The sequence below is a fragment of the Electrophorus electricus genome, chromosome 8 (genome assembly GCF_013358815.1).
Source record: "Electrophorus electricus isolate fEleEle1 chromosome 8, fEleEle1.pri, whole genome shotgun sequence".
In the NCBI taxonomy this organism is placed as follows: Eukaryota; Metazoa; Chordata; class Actinopteri; order Gymnotiformes; family Gymnotidae; genus Electrophorus; species Electrophorus electricus.
The window spans coordinates 11,239,881-11,262,231 of NC_049542.1; the positions used below are offsets into that span (position 1 = coordinate 11,239,881).

Genomic DNA, 22,351 nt, shown 5'->3' on the forward strand with positions numbered 1-22,351 from the left:
CGATAATATGCTTTTGACTCTTTTTGTAACTTGAGAGTTTTAAAAGAGGAAGAAAGTGCTGTAGACTTCTGTTTTCTTCCTAGTTATTACTGGCTTTCTTTCTTTTTTTTGTTTCTTTTCTTATTTTTGTCTGGCAGTTTATCTCTTGGTTATGTTTTGCTGTGGTAAATCATTTTTAGGGTTTTTAAATTTTTTAGCTGGGTTTGTGAACATCTTTGAGGAAATTATCAGAGATTTGGTTATCTGGTTTTTGTCCCTCAGTTTGTGCCTGTAGCTACTGTTAAAAAGTTAACGTCCAAAGCGTGAAAAACTAATGCTTGGATGCAAACACCTGTTCCTACAAACACACATTCCAAAGTTCAAGCATAGCATGAGAGGTCTATGTTCTATGCATTGATGTGATCTGATGGACAAGTGACAGATTATCACTTATGACACAGGAATTTCAAGAATGACAGAAAATAGTGAAGATGTGTGAGTGAACAACACATTGAATGTGAGTATATTTATCAAATATCAAAACTAGGAATCTGTCAAAATAGTCAGGACTAATTATCAAAATGTGTGTCTGTATGTGCGTGTGTGCTTGTATGTGGATATGTGAATGAGAGATGAAAATAACATTGTGTCTGATTTAAACAGATTGCTTGACGTTTTTTTGTTTGTTTGTTTTTTTCCCCTCTTATTTGCTTATCATATTTGTTTCCAATATTAATTGAGAAAAATTAAAATTATTCAGATTATATTGTTATTATTGCTATAAAATGTTGGGTTATGTAGGTGGGCAACACACTATAATGTTAAATATATAGAGACATAAATAATTTGGAATTATATATATATATATATATATATATATATATATATATATATATATATATATATATTCAATATGTCAGCAAGATTTGACTCTTCATCAGTATGTTTGTGTGAGCTCATATATGTTCATTTCCTCAGATCATTTTCTTTCTTTTTCATTTATCCATTTCCTGTGGGAAATGCCATAGATGCCTGATTTATTTACTATTGAAACAAAAGGGTGTTCTTGCAGTGACCTAAAGCTATTTTATTAATCCTATTCAACTTTAGAATTTTTTTCCTCAAATAGCTTGATAAATATGAATCTTCTAACTCCTGTGTTTTCTACCTCACAATATATTACTAAAAAATACATTATTGTAAAATTGGTATGCTTCTGTTGGTGAGAGCTCAGAGTAAATTTAGCAGTGAAAGTGAAATATTTCTATATTAAAGGCAAAGAATTAATACAATAAAGTATTAATATAGTGTTCGGCAAATCTGAACTAAATAGTAAAGTGGTAGTCATTGCTTAAGATTTTCCCACTTAATCTCACTTAAACCTATTAAATGCTGATAAATCCCTTGACCTAATCGCCAAGCAAGATTTGGCAAAAGTATAGTGTGTAGCATATTTTAGGGTTTTTCCTTAATATTAGGCACTAACGCTTTTGTTACTTTATATAGACAAAGTAGGTAAATTCCCAAATTTACTACTGACTACATGTGCTTATATAAAACACCTCCATCATATATAAAAAACAAAGTAAAGTAAAGAAAGTGTAAATCACAGCTTATCAGTAAAAAACCTTTTGATCCCTGTATTTCAACAGCATTGTAGTTCATTGGTATATTGGATTCTAACCTACTGTACTGGCTAGGATGTATTCTATGAGTAAATGACAAACCACTTTTGTAAGTCGCTCTGGATAAGAGCGTCTGCTAAATGCCATAAATGTAAATGTAAATGTAAATGACTGATGTAAGCAAAACTATGGCTAGATTAAAAAAAAACTCTTCAGGAATGGCCTATTTAGAACTTGGTCCAGACACCACTGAAAATAAACCAAAACGTAACTTAAGGTGTTCTAAGATAACTGTAGCTTGGCTTCTTTTCCAAAGAAAATGAATGGTCAAATTGCCAAGAATATACATCAGGTTGGGGATATAACTCAAAATCTTTTCTGCTCTCACTACTGCCAAAGCAGATTCTACCACTTAATTATTTCATATAAAACATTTAAATAACATATATGTGTATATATATATATATATATATATATATATATATATATATATATATATATATATATATATATATATATATATATATATATATATATATATATATATATATATATATATATATATACATGCATTATGTGGTCTGTTTGTTTGCTTAATAATTACTTCCAAAATGAGAATGGTGCAGCTGCTTTAAACTACTTACTGTGTATGAATGTGTTGGGGAATCATTGATCATACCACTTCTGTTTCTAATAAATAATCCAGAGCATTTATAGGCACTCTACAATGAGTGAGCATTTAGGTACACCTACTCTATAGCTTTACCTAATAAGTTGCCATACATTTTACAATTATAAGATGTATTTCACCATTGCCAGCACTACTACTGTACTCTGAAGTCAGCGGACTTCCTGTACATGAATCCTGTATTGTGTGTTTGCTGTGTTCCACTTTATTGGCCTCTGTCATGAACAAGCTAGTGTTGGGTATGTCTTAGCTAGATGCTTTTAATATACACAATATAGCACAATTGTCAAGTTACCATCAGTCAATTACTTGAATATATAGAATTGACTGAAATTGGTTAGTTCCATAGGAAAAGCTATAGAGTAAGTGTTCCTAATAAACTGGCAGCTAAATAAAGTTTCTGTTAGCCTGATTAGAAACTGAACTAAGTCTAAGGTGATTTAATGTTTTTAGAAACAGTATAGAGACTATCTATTGATACAGTCATGTCAGGGTTATTTTTTGTTAAATTCTTGAGTGTTATTTTCTAAGAAGCTACATTTTTAAGGATTTAATGATGAGATTTAATTGTTTTCAATTATGCAATTCAACTACAGTAATCTAAGTTTGAAGATGAGAGAAAATATTTGAGAAGAATTAAACCATTATTTAAACACCTTGTATTCAGTCATGAAGGTCTTTTAATGCTTCATCCGAGCCTTCCGAGTGTGTCACAGACCCACTGTAATTTGCATACAGCACCAACAGGTCTGTTAATTATACAGTCTACTTTTTCATTAACTTTTTCATGGTAAAGCATCTTGGTAGCTCAGGTATCTGTGAAAGAGTTCTCTTCATAGGTCCCAGCTTTGCTTTTAACACCACTGTCCCTGAAGTTCTGTGGGTCAGATTCACCCAGTTGCCTGACTCAGACTCCGATTCTCAGTCTTCTGTTTGTGAAAATTCTAACATTTGCAGGTCACCCTACCATGATCAGCCTCAATCAGCAGTGATGAACCTGCCTACATTTCCAACCCCCAGATGTTCAACACTAAAAACTGTAGAGATGATTGTGGACCTGAGACACAGTGCATATTCCCCACTAACTCATCAACAACAGCATCTGTGTGGTTTTGCATATGGAGTCACCCAAGTTCACTGTGTCCATGGACCTGAGAAGGGAGGGGCGAGAGAGCCATATGTGCACAGCAGAGGAAGAAACTCAGCCTGCTGCAGGCCTTAATGAGCCAGTTCTACACTGCAGGCATTGAGCACATCCTGACCTGATCCATAACCAATTGGTTTGAATCCTCCACCTCATAGAAATGAGATAAACTCCATCATACAGTAGGTACTGCAGAGAGGAGCATTGGGTGTAATCTGCAAACACTTCAGGACATAGGCAACATCAGAATAATTTATTATGTGCTGGCAAAATCACCGCCGACCCCCTCACCCTGGAAACCATCTCTTCCAACCCCTCTCTTCAGGTAGAAGACTCAAAGCCAGCACAACAAGGATAGGATAATTTGTCTCTCTAGACATTGTAAATGTGTTTATATTAAATATTCCTTTTAGACCTCTGTTCTAATGTAATTCTATTTTAAATAGCTCTGTTTATTTTTACCTTATTTGATTTAAACCTAGTTTAGAGTTGGGTTTGACTGGTGATTTACAAAAAAAGATCTGACCTCAAGTGAGAGTGAATCATCCCCGCAGGATAGTTCAGTTTTTGTCTCATCACTGAGCTGTCTTCTAAAGCTAGCTATCAGGGCAGCCACCCATGCTTGCATCCACAGGAAAGAAACTGAGCTAGCAATGTGCGATTTGGCATGTGCCATGAAAGAGACACATCACATGTTCCCCTGTTTCTCGCTATGGTGATCAATGAGCCACATACCAGAAATGTGTGTAACCTGCCTGTCAGGTTATTGTATAGACACCAGACTTGGTAAGGCAGTGATAATAGTATTTTCTCCCAATACTATAAAGTTCTTAGGCTTCATGGTTTATAAGTACAGAGTGAAAATGCACCCTCTGAAAGTTGAGGCACTACAGAATTGGCCACACACCAATTAATATTTTTCAACATTTTAGGGTTTTACACATTTTAACAGAAGAGTCATTAAGAACTTCAGTGGTGCAGCTACTCCTCTACTCAGTCCTCAAAGGAGGAACAAAACAAACAGAATGGACAAACTGATGAAGAAGTGGTTTATTTTCACCATACTTCTCAGACTCCAATTCCACAAAGCCATTTGTGCTGGTTGATGCTTCAGAGGGTTAGTGATGGAGCCATATCATCCCAACATCAGTGCTAAGCCATTAAAATATTCCCTGCTCTTTTTTAAAGAACATCATCAACTGGAGCATAATTATGATGTTGGAAACCATGAACTCCTGATCATCAGTCTTGTCCTTGAAGAATAGTGTCACTTGTTGGTCAGCCTTTTGTGTTTCTGATTCAATTTTCAAATCTTGTGTAGACCAGGATTGTAAAATGGTAAAGCAGATTACTTTGTGTAGATGTTATATGATAGAGATTGTGTTGAACCACAGAGAGTAACAATAATACCTCTTCTTGAAACGTAGCTCCAGCACAATGGAACATTCAGTAGAAATAAGGCAAGCTAGACAACCAGGCATCATACCAGATCATTCTCCCACAGGGTATAAAACATTCCTGCCTCTCACAGAGATTACTCCTCACATGGGTGGGCACACACATCATCATCTAAAGGTCCCCCAGGGTAAACTGTAAAGGTCGAGTACTCTTACGTTAATACTAGAGGTCTTCATTACTTCAAAATGTTCAGACATTTGTTAAAGCTTGCTCCATTAGAATACATTTCCAATATTGTTAATTCAGTGTCAGTCCATACTGAGCTATCAGCTGTTCCTTGGGATCGAATATCATAGCTGAACACTTTTTTTGCTGGTTTTAACAAAATGTGCCAAGTTCACATGCTTTTCAAGTTTCAAGTTTGGTTTATTTGTCACATACATAGTCATACACAGTATAACTCGCAGTGAAATGGTTGAGAGTGCTCTGTCCAAACTGAGGAAAAAGAAAACAGGGGTGCATAGAGAAAAATAGATTCTATATATGTACAAAAATATATTAACAATGTATGTACAATATATGTATATTATGTTTATATACACAATGTACAATGTATATGGTTATGTATATATGTATGTACACAATGTACCGAATGTACAGTTCCACCTTGTAAATGACATATTTACAGTTTTTATGTTACATTTTTCCTCATTTTACATTTACATTTCTCATGTTACATTTTTTCTCACTCATTACAGAGAAAAATCAAAATAAAACTCCTTATATTACTCATGTGTGAGGTAAACTACATATATTTTGAATTTTTTTATTTTAGTATACTTTAAACATCACAGTATATCTAATATACAGATACCCCAGCAGATACCCAAGTGCATCCCCATTCCATATATATATATGATCTGTTTTACCTTACACTCAGGCGTTGTTTCAGAGGTCTCGGAGTTTGAGGGTGCAGTGCAGTATTTTATTTTGCTGTTCCTAGCATTGTGCTCTTTTGAATGAATGATGTCATTCCTGGGATCTGTTGGACCCACTCCTCCAGCTTAGGGGTCACAGCCACATATGCCCCTATCACTGGGTGATAAAGGTACATATAATACTGACAAAAATATATTTCATCATTCAATTTATCTACAGTTGAACTGTTTTTAAAACATAAACAATCTGTTTAAGGTGAATAATTTGTATTTAGTTTAATATTTGGTCAGTCAGTTACCAACTTTCTGGTTAATTCAATGTTTCTATGTGGACAGTTCTCCGGATTAGACAAAAGAACTACAGAAGGTCATAGGAAGGGGCAGTGTACATAGTGTAAATTAGAATACTTCATTATAATATCAGTATCTTGTAATTCCAGCATTTTTTAGCATATGTCTCATTTTAACCTATTTTTCTGAATGCTTTAATATTTGAATTTTGTGTAAAGTTTTTAAGAAACTACATTAAGGGGAAACACCTGCTGATATATAATCAGGCTTGTTTTTTTTTTTGTTTTTTTTTACCTGTCCTTGAGGAGAAAAAAAAACAGACCCAGTGAAACTGTTAAAAAATGTGGGCACTGAAATGTGCATTTGGTAACACTGCCTCTTGTATGCCTAAGGTCTGGCATGCATAAAACCTCACCTTCCACAGTATTTTTTCTCCTTCCTCTTCCCTCTGACCATTCTATGATTAACTTCTCACTGTGTTCACATTCATAGATATTACAGGGACAGCTTCTTCCAAAAATGAATGCTTAGCTGCTTAAAGAGTAACTAGTTCTCACTGACCCCTTGATAGGTGCATCTATTTGTATAGATACATTTGCAAGTGTGCAGTTACAGAGTACAGAGCTGCTTGTTAGGCAATGTCTAATCCATCACCATTGATCAGTTTCTGATACAAAGGCCACAGCTGAATGGATGTTAAAGCATTTACACTGACTGGATAGGAGCATGGTTTTGGTTTTGGGTGCTTGTCAGTGTTTTTGGGCTTTTCACATGTGACAGTGTTACTGTTCTCTTGAGAGTGGTCTATCTCCCAATAATACAGTAGTAACACGCCTGCTTCTCTCAAAAACAGTATGTATTCATTGTTTAATATATGTATTAAGCAATGGATACATTATTAATAGATGTATTTAATGCATACCTCATATTATTCTTTTTTGCTTGTTTGTTTTAATTTGTCTCTTTAAAAAATGTTTATAGATAAATTAATAAAATTTGTTTATTCTAGGGCCCAGTTAAAAGCCACAAAGGTTCAGTTAAAAGGCAAATTAACATGTTTGTCCACCAGATGGTGGCATAGCTCTAAGCTTTTTTTTCTCCCAACAGCTGCCTCAATTTTGGACAAAGAACCATTGCTGGCCAGTTAATATAGCACATCCTATACAGTCAAACCTTCCTCCTATACAGGTGTTCAGTAAACTTGTACAGGGTACAATTGTACAGTACTGTCAAACCCTACTTTTTTGCTCCCATTGACTAAATAGAGGCAGGGTTATTGCATTTTGACTTTAATTTCACATTGGTCCTTTAAAACGTCTGACAGAAAAAAAAAATAAAGCACTATGTAGCTTCTTAAACGTATCTTTCTTCTTAAACGGGAATAGTTTTCCAAATGTTTCTAGGTATAAAATTGGCGAAAAGCCTCAACTCTACCAGTATGGACTGTATTTAAGGCAATATTTCATGGACAATACGCGTTATTAATTATTTATTGGAGTAGTTTTAGTCTAAATAAGCTAATTTATCGTATGTAGACATAAACGTATACTTTAAATATGACATGCTTCGATTGTGTGTTCGAGCCAAAGCCGGCTTTTGCCACTTGGTGTCATACTGGACCTTTCCTAGCTCGTCTCACATCCATCCGACACAAAAGTTATCACGCTGTCACAAACTGAGTCTTAACGTCAGGTTAGTAGTTCTTTGACCGTGACTCTGTTTCTTGTGGAGGACGGACTATCCACGCAACAAACAGAGCTGACTCTCTTTGGTGGTGGTGTACTCCACCCCACTGTCAGAGGTGCATGAATGACTCTTTCATGTGACACTAAACACTCCAGATAGTGTGAACAGGCGGGCTCGACGCGGTGTCTGGGTGTGTCTTACAAAGCTCATCTAAATTGTCCGAGCGAATGAACATTAGTAGGCCACACTTTGTCTGTTGCTCGAGACGCTCACACAGATCGTAATGGATTTTTACAACTTTAGGTTGCTTTTGCTAATTCTGACAGCAATTGGTAAGTACCTATTCATAAATTCCGCTTCCTAAAGAGTAAATGTAAATAGTTAAAACGTTTATGAAACAGTAGCATTTATTCAACTTAACATACGTATCTATAAAACGTAGCCTTAATGAACGTTTTAGTCGCGTAAAAAAGCAAAACTGGGATTAATTTAGAGGTCTACATTTTGGTTTGACAGTTTTATCAGAATTAAATGATCCGTGTTTTCCTTTTATTTCCTTTTAAGGAAATAAAGCATATTTCTTAGATAGGCTAGGACCAAATGATGAACACTGTGATTTGCGCACGTGTGTCTTAGTTTAAATCTGCTCCATATTCTGTAGGATGCCGCTCTGGAGACTCACTTCTCCCACCGAATATCAGTGGCGTAATCGGCAGAAATGTCACTTTCCCGACTGCGCTTCCTGCGTCGATATCGGGAGTCGCCTCGTTATCGTGGACTTTCAAATCTCCAACCCAACCTCAGCCCTCTCCCGTGTACACGAGACTTAATGACAATGAAAAAGTCGCCAGTGGTTACGTCGGCCGTATCCTCTGCAACAAGACAACCTTTGCTCTACAACTCGGACCCCTGACGTCGATGGACGGAGGAACCTATTCCCTTAGCGTAATAACTCTCGATATGGTTACATTGACGGCCGAGACTATACTCGAGGTGCTAGGTATGTAAACATAACTGATTTTTTAAATACAATCCTTATGAGTAAATAGTTTACCTGGTTTTCTATAATTGAGAGCACCATGTTGGCTTGCGGTCGGGAACTGGTTAAGTGAACAATGAAACGGTCAAGGTTCTCATAAGTATAGTAATTAAAGTGTGTGGCACTGACTAAACGAATGTTACTTAAGTAGAAGCACTTTGTGTCACCTGTCTTCCTCGAACCAATAGATAGGCCTATGTACTATGTTACTGCTTTTAACTCTCCAGACAATTTTGGAACCTGTAAAAAAAAAAAATAATAATATTAATAAAATTTAAAAAAAAAATTAAAAAGTGTACCACTATGTGGTAGCCTTCAGTTATAAATAAAATAAAAATAAATAAAACAAATGTCCTTAAAAATTTCTAATTAGCACTCTAAAGCTCTGAGCAGAACATTTAAGGGCGTGGCTGTTTTACAGGGAGTGAGGAAATGGGCAGACACAACTCATGTTTAGCTTTACCTGCTTTGTCATTTGTCATTGTGTGAAGTGACTGCAGTTGGTGCCACTGTGAGGTTTACACTAAAATGCCTGTTTAGCCCTGTGTGGTATTGTTTCTTGAAATACTTAAGTGATCACTGAGATGATTGCTCTCCAATTTGGGTGGTTCTCTCTCTTTCTCTCTCTCTCTCTCTCTTTGACTCATACACATTTATCTTTTGAATTAGAAGTGTGGAAAAAGGTTTCCAAGAACACAAGTGGTAAGGAGAATCTATGTAGGTCAGGCCCAGTCCAGATTTACCTAAGGCAGGTCCTACGAAAACTGCAACTAAGACAAAATGTAATATTCCTAACTAGAAACATTGCAAGCTGAGAAGCAGCTGTGCAGCAAATCTTGTTTTCTAGAGTGAAGTTGCACCTAGAAGCGCTATGGCAGACAGGTATGCCCCTGTTTGACCTCTGCTCCTCTATGTCTTTCTACTACTCTCTTCTCCCCTGCAAATGAACCTCATCGATGCTGCTTCTTTTGCAGAGGCCGTGGCAGATGTGAAGGTCATCTACAGCCCCCGTGAACCTGTGGAGATCAACAGCACTGTGGTCCTGACCTGCGTGGCCCAAGGCTCCTCGCTCTCCTACAACTGGATGAATGGCTCGGCCCCTGTGGTGGCGGACGGGCAGCATGTCACACTCAACAGGAGTCAGCTGATCATTAGCAGTGTGTTCCGCGGTGACCTGCTTGGACCCATCTATTGCATCGCCCAGAACAAGCTGGAGTCGGCCAGGAGCCCTGTATTCAACCTTACCGTCAGCTGTGAGTACCTGGAGTTAGGCACAGGTTGTACACCCAGGCACACCCACACAGGCTCCATAGCACTGCAGCATTACTGAATGTGCATGTGAACAGGGTAGGATTGGTGCTTTACAGAAAGCTTGTAATTTGGGAATTAGGTGTATTAGGCTACTGTCAGAACCCACAAAAAAACTAGGTTTAAAGTAAACAATAAAGTGCACTTTGGTAGCTCCTCACAGCACTTAAATAACTTAATGTGCACCGCAATGTAATACCATTATGCCCATAGATTTATTCTGTTTACTGATCATATTATAAGCAACCTTCCTGCCCACATTCTGAAATCTTTTCTCAGAAGGAGCTTCATCACTGAAATGAACCCTTATCACTATCAGGAAACTACATCCTATGGCATGCGGCCTAACCTGAATGGATGTCAGTGGTACCTTCCTTTTCTATTTAGCTATTGTGCAAAAGACAGTATTTACCGGATTGTTTAGGGACACGCACATGTGAGCACAGCTTTTAGACCACAAAGCTTTTTTTTAACCACTAAACTGGCCTCAGTGAAGCTGTACTGTCAACATGTAGTAATAGGATTTTCACTTGCGTTTGTGCACATAAACCAACTGTAGTCTCAGGCCACACAGGCCGTGCGTCCTACAATGCAAACATTATATGAATGGAACAAAACCTTGTTTGGACAGACCGACTTTAGTGCAGGTAAATGGAAATGTTCTTAGATAAGACTACACTGGCCATATTCAGCAGAGGACAGTGTGTAGTTCAGTTGGTTGGGTGTGTCTAGTGCATGTGCATTCATCTCTATGTGTCTGTGGGTTTTTTATGGAATAAATAAAAATAATGGACAAGTATAAATTTGAGCATAGACAGCACAAGCACATAACACAGCTGTAGTTCAAACCTGAAACTCTGCATAGGGCTTACTGAGTGCACCACCCACTTGTGCAGTTGTGCATTTAAGTGGACACAGATCGTATAAATTAAGATAGCACAGTGCTTGTTAGTAGTGCTTTATTGTTTTGTTCATATAACAGTTGCTGCTTTCATAGTTGTTATGACAAGACAGAAACAGTCCTTTTCTAAAGGAAGTGGCATTAAAGATTTATTTTATACATGATTTTCAGCAGCAAGAATTGTTTAAAACATGAAATATTTAACTTCTGGGTTACAGCACCACAGTGTAGACAGCACTTTATAAAAATCTATGCTTTTAGCCATGCTGTGAGGAGGCTTCATGGTTTGGGCGTGGCAGACCTGATCCTGAAGGCTTCATGTGTGTACAGTAAACTGTCCAACCCAAATCTGACTGGCAATAGTAAAGATACGTGTCATCTCTGACCAATGAGGTCTTGCGGTTGTGAAAGCAGGGCGTTACCAGTGTCACACACATGGCATCAGAGGAGACACCATTGTATAAATGCTTTGACGTTATTAAAAACCTCCCTGAGTATATGTTATATTTTAATACCACCCTGACTTTGTTAAAAACCTAATCCCACAACCTTTATTGCCCTGATTGACCAGATGGCCCAGAGAAAGTTGCTATGACAAGAGTGCCGACTGATGAGGTCCTGAAGAAGGGTTCCAACATGACACTCTCATGCACCGCTCAGTCCAGTCCTGTGGCTGACCTCCTTTGGCTTCTGAATGGAGTCCTGCTGCCCATGAAGGGTAGCACACTCTACCTGTCTGGCCTCACAGAAGAACAGAGCGGCAACTACACCTGCATGGCCTACAACAACATCACCAGGCGCTACACTGTTTCCCAGGTCACCACAGTATCCATCATAGGTGAGTCCTATCTGTCCAAAGTGTTTTTTTTTGTTTTGTTTTTGTTTGGTGTTTTTTTTGGGGGGGGGTGCTTGTTTTTTGTTTGTTTGTTTACTGTATGGCCAATTTTAAGTTAACTTCTTTTATACTGTTTAATAGCAATTAGTGATTTTGTCAAAGCTAAAAATCAGTTGCAGTGCTGATGTGCTATACAGGACAATGTGGATGCACTGAGGTGACCCAGATACTTGGACATGTTTTCTGAGAGTACAGACATAGTGTTATGTGCCAAGTTCTCTACTCATTTCTTATTTGCTGGACTGAAAGGCTTATACTCTGATAAAAGACTGAAAGGCTTATACTCTGTTAAAATTTCAGCTCTAAAATCTGAGTTCCTTTGGTAAGGATAAACACTATAAATTGTAATATTTTATATTAAATAGATATATTTGATATTCATATTCGGTCTTTATTGACTTATTTATCAACACGAGTCTGCTTATCAAGAGTCTGTTAATGAAGCTATGTTATTTTGTTAGTAAGACATGAAGCTTGTTTTCAACATTCTAACAAAAGCAGGAAAGTTGGTTTCAAAATTGCAAATCGCACAGCTGGCAATCCATGTCTTGATATGATCCAATTATCATGTAATTATTTGTATCTGATTATATTTCGCAGTTGTGTTGTTTATGATATTGATATTTTACTAATGTAGCTCAAATGGTAGAGCAAGCAGAGCAAAGTGATCCTGAGTCATGGGTTAATTCCCACAGAGCACACACCCTGTCACCCTGCTGAGTTAGTGGACAGGAGGAGCAAATACCAAAGAGAAATACCAAAGTGCAGGTGTTTAACGTTTCTTCTGAAGTTAAAAAAGTCTCCTTGCCACTTTCCACCACAGAGTGTTGGTTCTAGTGGTGAGATAATAGAAGCCTGCACTCCTCCAGTACCGAGTTGGCCAGTGTTAAACTTTTATTCTGTACTTCAGGGGTTTTTTTTGTTTGTTTGTTGGTTTGCAGTATATCATGGGGGATGAGTGAGCCCTGTTCTTGCTTCTGTACAAAATCCACCCTAGACATAAGTGTACCCTAGCAGGGTAAAGTCTAATGAGAAAGGGGTGTTATATAAAGTGAGACAGTATTTGGTGAATTGAATACATTTAACCATTTACATTGATGGCATTTAGCTGACACTTTTATCCAAAGTAACTTATAATTATGTCTGAATACAACTTGAGGGTTAAGGGCCTTGCTCAGGGATCCAACAGTGGCAATTTGGCAGCAATGGGGCTTGAAACAGCAACCTTCTACTTATTAGTTGAATACCTTAACCACTGAGCCACCACTGACAAGGAGCAGCCGTAGAGGTGTGTGGTAAAGGGCAAAATTGAGCAATGTCTGAGCTGTTGCGAGGAGCCATATCAGTGTGTCAGTCAGTACTCAGTATTGAGAAGTGTTTGTTCAAGCTGACTGACGTTAGTGGTGAGGTGTTTTTGCTTCAGTGTGCTGTCAGGTGTTGGAAAAGAAAGTCTAAAATGGTTTGCTTAGTATCTTTGAGTCAGTTAAAACTGAGTTTTATAAATAATTTCAATAAAACCATACAATGCAATGTGGTACTAAGATCTTGTTAAAAAGAAGGTAAAAGTTTGAATCATTCCTTACAAGTAGATGACAGAAACCTGTTCCTCTAGTCTGTAGTCTGGTTGCTATGTCAACATCTCAGCTTGACTGTTTACTCTTTGCAAATTTCTATCTTTGTAAGGTACTGTCTCCCCAAAGGTATTTTAGTGTGTGAAAACAACCTGTGCCTTGAGGGAGAGTAACACAGAAGAGCATACAAGCTGATGTCATGAAGAATTTGTAGGAAATGTGTAAATGAAATTTCGACTTCTTTCCTGTCAGAGAAGCTGAAGTCCTGATGTTGAATGCCCTCCCACAGACCGTATGTTACTTATTCTGAGTTTCAAATTCCTGTACATTTACAGCAGTGAAATCTAGTAGGTACAATAGCAGGTACAATATAGCAGGTGTAGTGGAGGAGTGACTCCACCTGCACAGGCATTCAAGGAATGTTGCGAAATAGGCCACATAGCTGACTCCTTCCCCCATCCCTGAATGATCATTATAGTGGGATGAGTCACCGTAAATCAGGGTGGCCGGAACTGAACCTATGGTGCTGACTGAATCTGCGCCATGGCAATAAGTGAAGGTTCAAAGTACACATGGTGAAAGAAAGCGGTAGTCCTGTGTGGAGACTGGCATGTTTGGCTCTTGATGAAACCGTGCTGTGTGGGCACTGTGTCAGATTGTGTTCAGACTCGAGAAATCACTTTCTCTGCTCCATTTACATACATGGTTGGACATACAATTCAGCATGCCTCAAAGATTACCACTAAAAGCTCGAGGGTTATCTTACCTTCTATCTCTACTAGTTATGTTAATGTTAGTCATTTTCATTAATTTGAGCCACTGATCCCAGTTTAACTTGAGTTCAGTGGAATTATGTCCCAGACCTGCCTGACAGAGTGCTCTGATTTCCCTTGCCCGTGAATAGAGGCCATCTCTGGCACAAACATCAATGGCCCTGCTTCCCTACTCATCGCCGGCAACAGCACGGCCAATCTGACGTGCAAAGCTCTGGCAGGGAAAGCGGACCGCGTAGTGTGGTTCAAGGACGGCAAGTCACTGGAGACCACCCCCCGTGTGATCCTCAACGGCGACAAGAGCACGGTCAGCATCCTCGAGGTGCAGAAGGAGGATGCCGGCAAGTACAGCTGCCATCTGATAAACAGCGTGAACACCGACATCGACAACTATGTGATGGTGATCAACTGTGAGTGTTTTTGTCTATGCGGGGGAGGGACATTTCACAAAGCAGGATTTCAGATTTTTGAGGATTCCAGGATTTATCCAGATCTGAAGCCAAATGCCAATGGTAGAGGATGGAAAGCAGACCTTTCTACTGATCAGTCCTCACTTTGTGTTGAAAGTATTCATTTACTGTGAAATGCTGCTTTATGAAACACACCACAGGTTTCCTAGCTGTGGATACAGGTGTATCTTGTGTCCACACATGCTCTCTGTCCAGAATGTTGAATTATTTTTGCACCACAATTATTTGTGGTGCAACGCAGTGAATATAAATATTGGGTTGCTCTTTCTGTTTGGTTCTGTGGCATTCTTCCTGTTGCCAAGATACATGTTTCTTTACATTATGGCCTCTTCTGATATCTGTCTGTTGCATCGGTCTTTAATGCAAATTCTGCTATCGCATGTGACGTCAGATGGGCCAGAGAATGTGAAAATCACAGGGGTCAAGCAGGTGGAGGTTGTCGATACTGTGGTGATGACATGCTTGGCTGCCTCAGTGCCGGCACCCACCTACGTCTGGAAGTTCAACGGCACAGTCCTGGATACCACCACAGCTGAGTACAAGATCAACAAACCTGACTACAGGAACAGTGGCATATACACTTGCGAGGCTTACAACCCTATCACTGGACTCACCAATATTGCCACCCACAGTCTCCTAGTTAAGGGTAAGACTAATTAACAAGATCAATGCAGCACACAAGATTATCGCCCTAATCTTGGTAAGAAGCATAATACTTTAGTGGCCTCTTCGTCGTTGCTAATGCTTTGTAGGCCATGTTTATACGGTTTACATACTGTATAAACATAGTACACCATAAAATAAATAGATAAATATGCATTAAGTTTAAAGGTTGGGTCTGTGTCTGTGTCTGTGAGACATCATATGTCTTATTTCTGTGTATATGTGCAGGTTGGTGTGCACATAAATGTCAATGCTAAATCTTTGTCATGCTTGGCAGGAGAGGGGGAACTGCATGACCAGCTGTCAGATGGTGCCATAGCTGCAATTGTCATAACCGTTCTCATCATTTTGGCTGTCATCATCGCCTTCATCATCCACAAAAAGCGGAAGGTTACAGAGTGAGTTTCCCAGTTGCCTTCCAGGCCCCCTCTTCCTCTCTGCTCCCAGCATGGCTGCTGGGCTATCCTTAGCCATCTCCTCTCCTTCTTCACACCTCAGCATGGGAGTGGGTTTACAGGGTTTCTCTGTCCTCCAAACCTCCACCCTGTTTTTCCTGCTGTTTCCTGCCATCCTAGAGCACATTAACTGTGTCAATAGGGAGTCAAGCCTAATGCAATGTACATGTACATTCCTTCCACTACTCTGGCTTTGAATGTCTTCTCATGCACTGACAGATACATTGTGCTCACTGGGTTTGTAGATGAACCTTCCTAATCCCTGGGAATGGGAAATACTTTACTGGTATGTTCTCATTCCTGATGAGTATATGATATAGTAAGCAGCCTGCAGCAAGTCTCTTCCATGTGCATGAAATAAAACAACTGCCACAGAGAATGTGATGTACTTCTACACATCCTGGGGATGCCTTGTTGTAACAAGCAAATTTATATTTGCACCCTTATTTTCCAATATAAGTGTGAAAAACACAACTCTCTACCCCAGTGCACGTTAGATCTGCTGATCTTTTTTTGTGTGGTACTGAGGCGAATTTGTTCTGTAAGGTTAGTTTGTCTTCCCTGTCTGTGAAATTAGTTTGTCAGTGTTTTGTTGTGGTGTTGTTTTTTTAAAGCCCTAGTCCATAAATTTCTCTCATGTGACTTAGCAGTTAAGTACGAGGGAACTGAGTAGAAACAAATTTGGTCAGGTTGCAGTTTCATTGTAGCAGTCACTATCTGGACACTAGCAAAGCGCATTTTCATTACTCACTCTGGGTTAAGATAGAATGGCTGTTGTTTGAATAGAAACCTATACACTTCTGCACTTCACACCATACTAAGAACAAAGCTGGAAATCTGCATTCTTTGTGGTGGTGAGGCGATGATTACTTCCCAATCTAGCAACATGCCATGACTGGAAAACAAAATCACTGTATTTTTAATGTTAAACTTATCAACCCGTTAAACTCCAGGCTCATTTAAGTTAATAATCTTAAGGCATATTATTCAGAAACTAATGTAAATAACTTTAGCAGAAGAGGTTGACAGACATTGCTTTTCTTTCCCGCAAGGCTAATTTCACTTTATTTCCTTATCTTTCGTAATTTGATTCCCTTGAGTGCGAGAGGCTTGTGTTTGGATCCTTGGTCTCTCTTTCCACTCTTCTCCCCTTCCCTTCACCCCTACCCTGTCTTCTCCTTGAATTGAACCATCCGCATGCAAGAATATTGTCATAGTGCAGCGCAGTGCTATGCAGTTATTCGTGTGCACCTGTGAGCACTCTCCCAAGCCATGTGCCCTGCCATCACCGTTCCCTGGAACCATCTTCACCTGTGGCCCTCTGAGCACAAAGCCCTGCTCAGCTGTGCCACCTGCCTAAGCAGGCAGCAGAGCTGAAAGCAGCAGCCATTGTGTCATGCTGTACAGGAAGGGAAAGATGCATGTGTGTGGTCTGGGAGTTGACTGTTTACCTCCTACCTTAGCCAAGGTGTACTTACAGGTCAATAATTAACATCTGCTGTTTGTTATTTATGCGCAAATTTAGGAGATGTATTATTTACTATTGAACTTGGTTTATTAACTGTTAGTAAGTCTTTAAGTATTTAAATCTTGTTTTTACCTTCAGTTGATGTCATTAATACTGCAGTAGATATTGCTAGATATTGATAATGATATTGCAATTGACTTGCAGTATTTTTCAAGTTGAATAGCTCTCTTGGTGCATCAAGTGTCATGCTTATCTCTCTGATGAATGTTTTTTGACGGTAATTAAGGCTTGAAGCAGGAAAAGAATTGGTCAGGACCCAACTTTGCTAATATGCGAATATTCATACCAACTGGTCTGTTGAACAGATTCTTTAGATGTGTTTACTTGATAGCAAACCAGCATAACATACACTTTCTTTGAACTCTCAGCACAGACACACTCATTATTGTTTTCATCCAGATAGTGACAGTAATTAAGAATATTAAGTTGGTCCATGCTGTGTCATAGAATTATGAAATAGAATGTGATATATGCTGAATGAAAAAGTAGGTGAAATGTGATGGTTATGGTGGCCTTATAGACATCTGTGTGTGTGTGTGTCTTTCTCTCTGTGTGTCTGTCTGTCTGTCTGTCTCAAACTTTGCGGACTAAGTGTGTCTGAAGGAGTGTCTTCCTCGGTGCATTCTGTTGGTTTCACCAGCCACTAACTGCAGAGCAGAGCATTTCAGTTCTGTGGCCTCATCCTGCCATTCTGCTGCTCCCAGCCCTTTCCTTGGCTTCCTCTCATCCTTTGGTTCTCCCTCCTGAGCACTTCTCCTGCTCCCTGTGCCTGTATCTGTCTCTCATGTGGACCAGGTTCTCTTTCTTACATCCCACGCTGCCATCGGAGTCTCAGGATGGGGCTCCTATAGGCCAATGCAGTTAGTCAAGAGCAGCATTAAGGGCCCATAAATGATTGACTATATATTGAATGACTTAAAAGAAGTTGGTTGATTTTATAGAGCTGTTTCTATACAAGAAGATTGCCGTATGCTCTTACATGGTCTCTGGGGTGGTAGTGGGAGGCAATTACTAGGGCGCAAAAAGCCAAAAGATCTCTCTCTCATCACCATTTACCAAAAACAGCAAAAATAAAAGGAGGGAATTTGAAGGGATGAGAGTGGGGGATGGAATGGTGTCAGAATACGGTTGGAATGTTAGTCATGTCCACACAAGTCTGCAAACTCACTCTCTCTCTCTCTCTCTTTGTTTCTCTCTGTTTCACTCTTTTTCTCTGCCCTCTCTCTCTAATTCAAATGTGAAGCTTTAATTCAATCTCTTGACTATCTTATCTCTGTTTGCTAGAGTTCTCTGTTGTGTCTGTCTAATAGCCACAATCAGGGCTTAAGTCTGTTCCACCTGAAACAATAGTCTGCTTCAGGCTTTTGTTCCCATGAGAAGAGCGGACAACATATAAAGAAATTAGTTTACACAGTTAATGAACCAAAAAAAAAAAAAAAAAAACCCACACACACAGTTAGAAAGTTAGCAAACCCCCTTGACAGTAGGATTCTTTTGCTTAAATCTGCTTTGAATAATGTTTAATTGGCTACTTGTTTTTTCCAGCATTCCCTCACCATATTAAAGAGAAACCATGGGAGAATGATCCGGTGAGTCTTCCTTTGTTGACATACAACTAAAACAAGTTATTAGTGTTTCTGCCTTAGGTCATAGCAGCAAGTAACACTACCTTTTGTTGTAACTGAACCAAAAGGACAGCTAGCCATCTCACTTCTTTCATGGATATATTTTATTGAGTGTAAGATATTGTTTACTCAGTTTTACTTCAACAGTGCTTCCCTGGAAAGGACTATGCCACTATGATCTACTTGCTGACTTTAGTCAAGGGTGTAGGCACCCAACCATCTGGGTTAGCTGGTAACTTGGCTTATAGCCTTAATTCATATACTTGCCTCAACTTCTCTCTGAATGAATAAGGAGAGAGATATTGTACACTATTGTTACCTGTGGCAAGCCAAAGAGATTTTCTCAAACTTGCATTGGGCGTGGCAGAGCTGTGCAACTAAGAAACAGAGCTGTGCTGCAAAGAAACAAGTTAGCTCTGTGTTTAAGTAAGAGTCTAGTCTTCAGGAACAGAGGACGTTCAGCTGAATATTTGCATGTTACACGTCTGGACAGCTTGTTTTTTTTACTTATCAACAGCACTATCTTGAAATGGTGTTGTGTGTGTGTGTGTGTGTGTGTGTGTGTGTGTGTGTGTGTGTGTGTGTGTGTGTGTGTGTGTGTGTGTGACAGAGGTGACGTGAAACCCAGCCTGACAATACTGACTCAAATGATTGGCTGCCACAGCATACCCTATCACTGTCATTTGTCCTACATGTCCTACATGTTTTCCATATTGGGTGTTATGACTGGGTGTAACGTGGAATGTACACTAAAACATATTTTCTGTCCGTGGTTCTGAACAAAATGCCATTTTATGCCAAAACCTATACTCTACATCTTTTAGATGTTTTAATTTTTGTTTTTTGTTTTGTTTTTTTGTCCTGCTAGTGTTCTTTAATTTATACACAGCTACAATTTCTAATTAGAAGGGCTTCGTTTCTTGTTCTCAGAATCCACTAGACCTCTTCAGCCATCCTTTCAATGTAAACAAATGTTCTACCAGGGCAGCTGGAAAAACTGTCCTCAGGAGTGGAGCACACCTTCAGGGCTGGCCCTCGATCTCATGCAACCTTTCCACCTTTCCTACTTTTCCTCATTCCAAAAGGGGAGTCAACCCCCAACCTCCCTAGCCCTAATTCCTCTCCTCTCTGCAAATATTCAGGAGTAAAAAGCCCCAGCACAGTCACCACCTCACTGAAGACATGGGGAGGGGATGTGGGTACAGGTCAAGAGCTGATAGCAGATAAAACAAAAGCGTCCCCCACCCTCACCCCATACACACACCTGGGAGTTTTGACCCCATTTTCACTTACCTTAGGCTGAAGAGGACTGTCTTTTATTTCTAAAGATATTTGAGACCCCATTCGTCACTCCATCAAGCTCCCCCTGACCCCACCACCCCTCATCGCCCATCCCGTCAATCCCACCCAATGCATCGGACTGTTGCACTGTAGCATTGCACCACTAACTCTGAAAGAACATCACTCATTCATAATCGACTTCAGCAAGTTTCTCAGAGCTTAAAAGTAAAAACAAAAACAACAACAACAAACGCAAAGTCTGTGCACTGCAGCATCAAAGGATTCCAAAGCTGTTGACAACACAAAGATATCAAAAGCAACCTGAAGTTGCCAGTGTTAAAGCTGTCCAAAGGCTTCACACACCTTGAAGCACCCATGAAGGCCTCCTTGCCACCCTTGAGTTAGTCACCAGTCAAGCTCAAGACTTGATTCCATTTTTATCTTCCCATCCTCCTTGTAGTGGGCTGCCAATGACATTAGCAGTTCAGAGGGCAGGCCTGAACCCGTTTGGAGCGTACCAAAGGGAAAAGGATGAGACATTTCTGTGGGCAGTGGCATTTCACAATTTTGGAGGGAAGCTGTTTTGTCAGTTCACAGGCTTTGCCTGCAAAGATCTGTTGTGCTAAAGTGACAATTTTAAATGTCTGTTTTGTAAAAAAAAAAAAAAATTTTTTTTTTTTTTTTTTTTTTTAAAGATTTACAGTGTCACCTTCACCTGAGCTTTCAGGTATGAAACTGAACCCTCTGAGTATTTTCTGTTATTACATTTAATTTTTAGATTGTGATGCAATGCTAAATGTGTATTCATTTTTTTCCCCAGAGATATATGTTCTTTCTGTTGTGCTTTTTTGATGCCTCAAATGAATGTAGAGGTAAGACAGATTTTGATGATGAGTTGTGTGTGTGTGTGTGTGTGTGTGTGTGTGTGTGTTTGTTTTTTTTTGTTTTGTTTTTTTTACATTTAGGATACATGTCATTGTACACACACAAAACACACTCCTATACTCCTATCTTTGACTCAAAGAAACAAATATCTTCAGACAGTGGAACAAACAAACATGCATTAATCTAGGCTAACTGAGACAAATGATTCTTCTATAATGGCCCATGTTGAAGTACTGGCATCTCACCGTGGTTTTACACATGAGGAGCACATTATGTAGGGCCTTTTCAGGGAATTCATGTATTCATTTAACCCTGGATCTTTTTAAAGGAGGTAAATTGAATTTTAGAATTTTGTTTTAGTTCAAACTTTAAATTACATAAAGGTCAAAAAAGGAAAATTATCTTTATAAAGAGTATTGAAAGTACTGTACATTAACATCAGGTTAATAAATGAATTCTACATTTATTTATAGAGATTGTTTCAATTTGTTTCAGTGTCACATTTTCAAGTGTCTCTAGGGTTTAAAAAGTTTGATAAAGAATAAAGATTGATAAAGGATATCTTTATTGAAATTGTTCACCTGAATTAGTTTTTTTTTCCATATTTGGACAGCAAATGTAAGGTTTAGTCATGCTTTGAAGGAAATGTAACACACACACACATACACACATTAGTAATTACAATATTTGTCTTATGTTATACTTACATTTGACAACTGTAGTCTAGCATTGTCTGATTTGGGGATTCATTGCTTTTCTGTCTTTTATATTTAGCTGGAAATATTCTCAGGTTGTTTACAAAATGGGCATATTATTCAATTAACCTAAAAGTACATCTACTGCTTTTGTTATTCATATTGATATTTATTATTTTTCCAAATGCTTTTCTTTAAATTTTGTTGTATGCAATCACCATCTCAATATCTGAGCACCTTTCTCCTCCCCTATGTGGAGCTCCTTGCCTTTTTTAAATGATTTCGTATATAAAATGTTCATGTTGGTTAACTTTCTGAATTCTGTCGTGCCCTGTAATACCATTGGCTGGGTGTGGAGTGAAGGCAGCTTGTTGGATGTGGCACATGCCTTTTCCCCTCCCTCCATATATCTGACACACCCCTCTGGCCCTTCCACACCCAAAAACACTGTTAGCAGTCTAGTGCGCCTCCAGGTGAACAAAGATCCATAGGAATCTTTTTTTCAACACATTG

The 22,351-nt window shown here is 38.9% G+C and overlaps 1 protein-coding gene across 2 annotated transcripts; it reads left to right on the forward strand.

Moving 5' to 3' along the window:
* Positions 1-7,947: 7,947 nt before the first annotated feature.
* Positions 7,948-21,739, forward strand: si:ch211-264f5.6 (carcinoembryonic antigen-related cell adhesion molecule 5). Of its 2 annotated transcripts, none has more exons than XM_027016275.2 (9): positions 7,948-8,081; positions 8,411-8,749; positions 9,763-10,041; positions 11,569-11,835; positions 14,368-14,646; positions 15,098-15,352; positions 15,647-15,767; positions 18,898-18,941; positions 19,908-21,739. In XM_027016275.2, exons 1-8 carry the CDS (start codon positions 8,033-8,035, stop codon positions 18,914-18,916), a joined length of 1,608 nt encoding a protein of 535 aa, XP_026872076.2. In that variant the 5' UTR covers positions 7,948-8,032; the 3' UTR covers positions 18,917-18,941; positions 19,908-21,739. The 2 variants fall into 2 exon arrangements, with proteins under 2 accessions (XP_026872076.2, XP_026872077.2); XM_027016276.2 differs by having other exon boundaries at positions 20,954-21,739.
* The last annotated feature ends 612 nt before the right edge of the window (positions 21,740-22,351 follow it).

Coding starts and splice junctions, on each gene's coding strand:
- si:ch211-264f5.6 (XM_027016275.2), top strand. CDS start 8,033: ATGGATTTTTACAACTTTAGGTTGCTTTTGCTAATTCTGACAGCAATT. Junction 8,082..8,410: donor GCTAATTCTGACAGCAATTG/GTAAGTACCTAT, acceptor CATATTCTGTAG/GATGCCGCTCTGGAGACTCA. Junction 10,042..11,568: donor ATTCAACCTTACCGTCAGCT/GTGAGTACCTGG, acceptor CTGATTGACCAG/ATGGCCCAGAGAAAGTTGCT.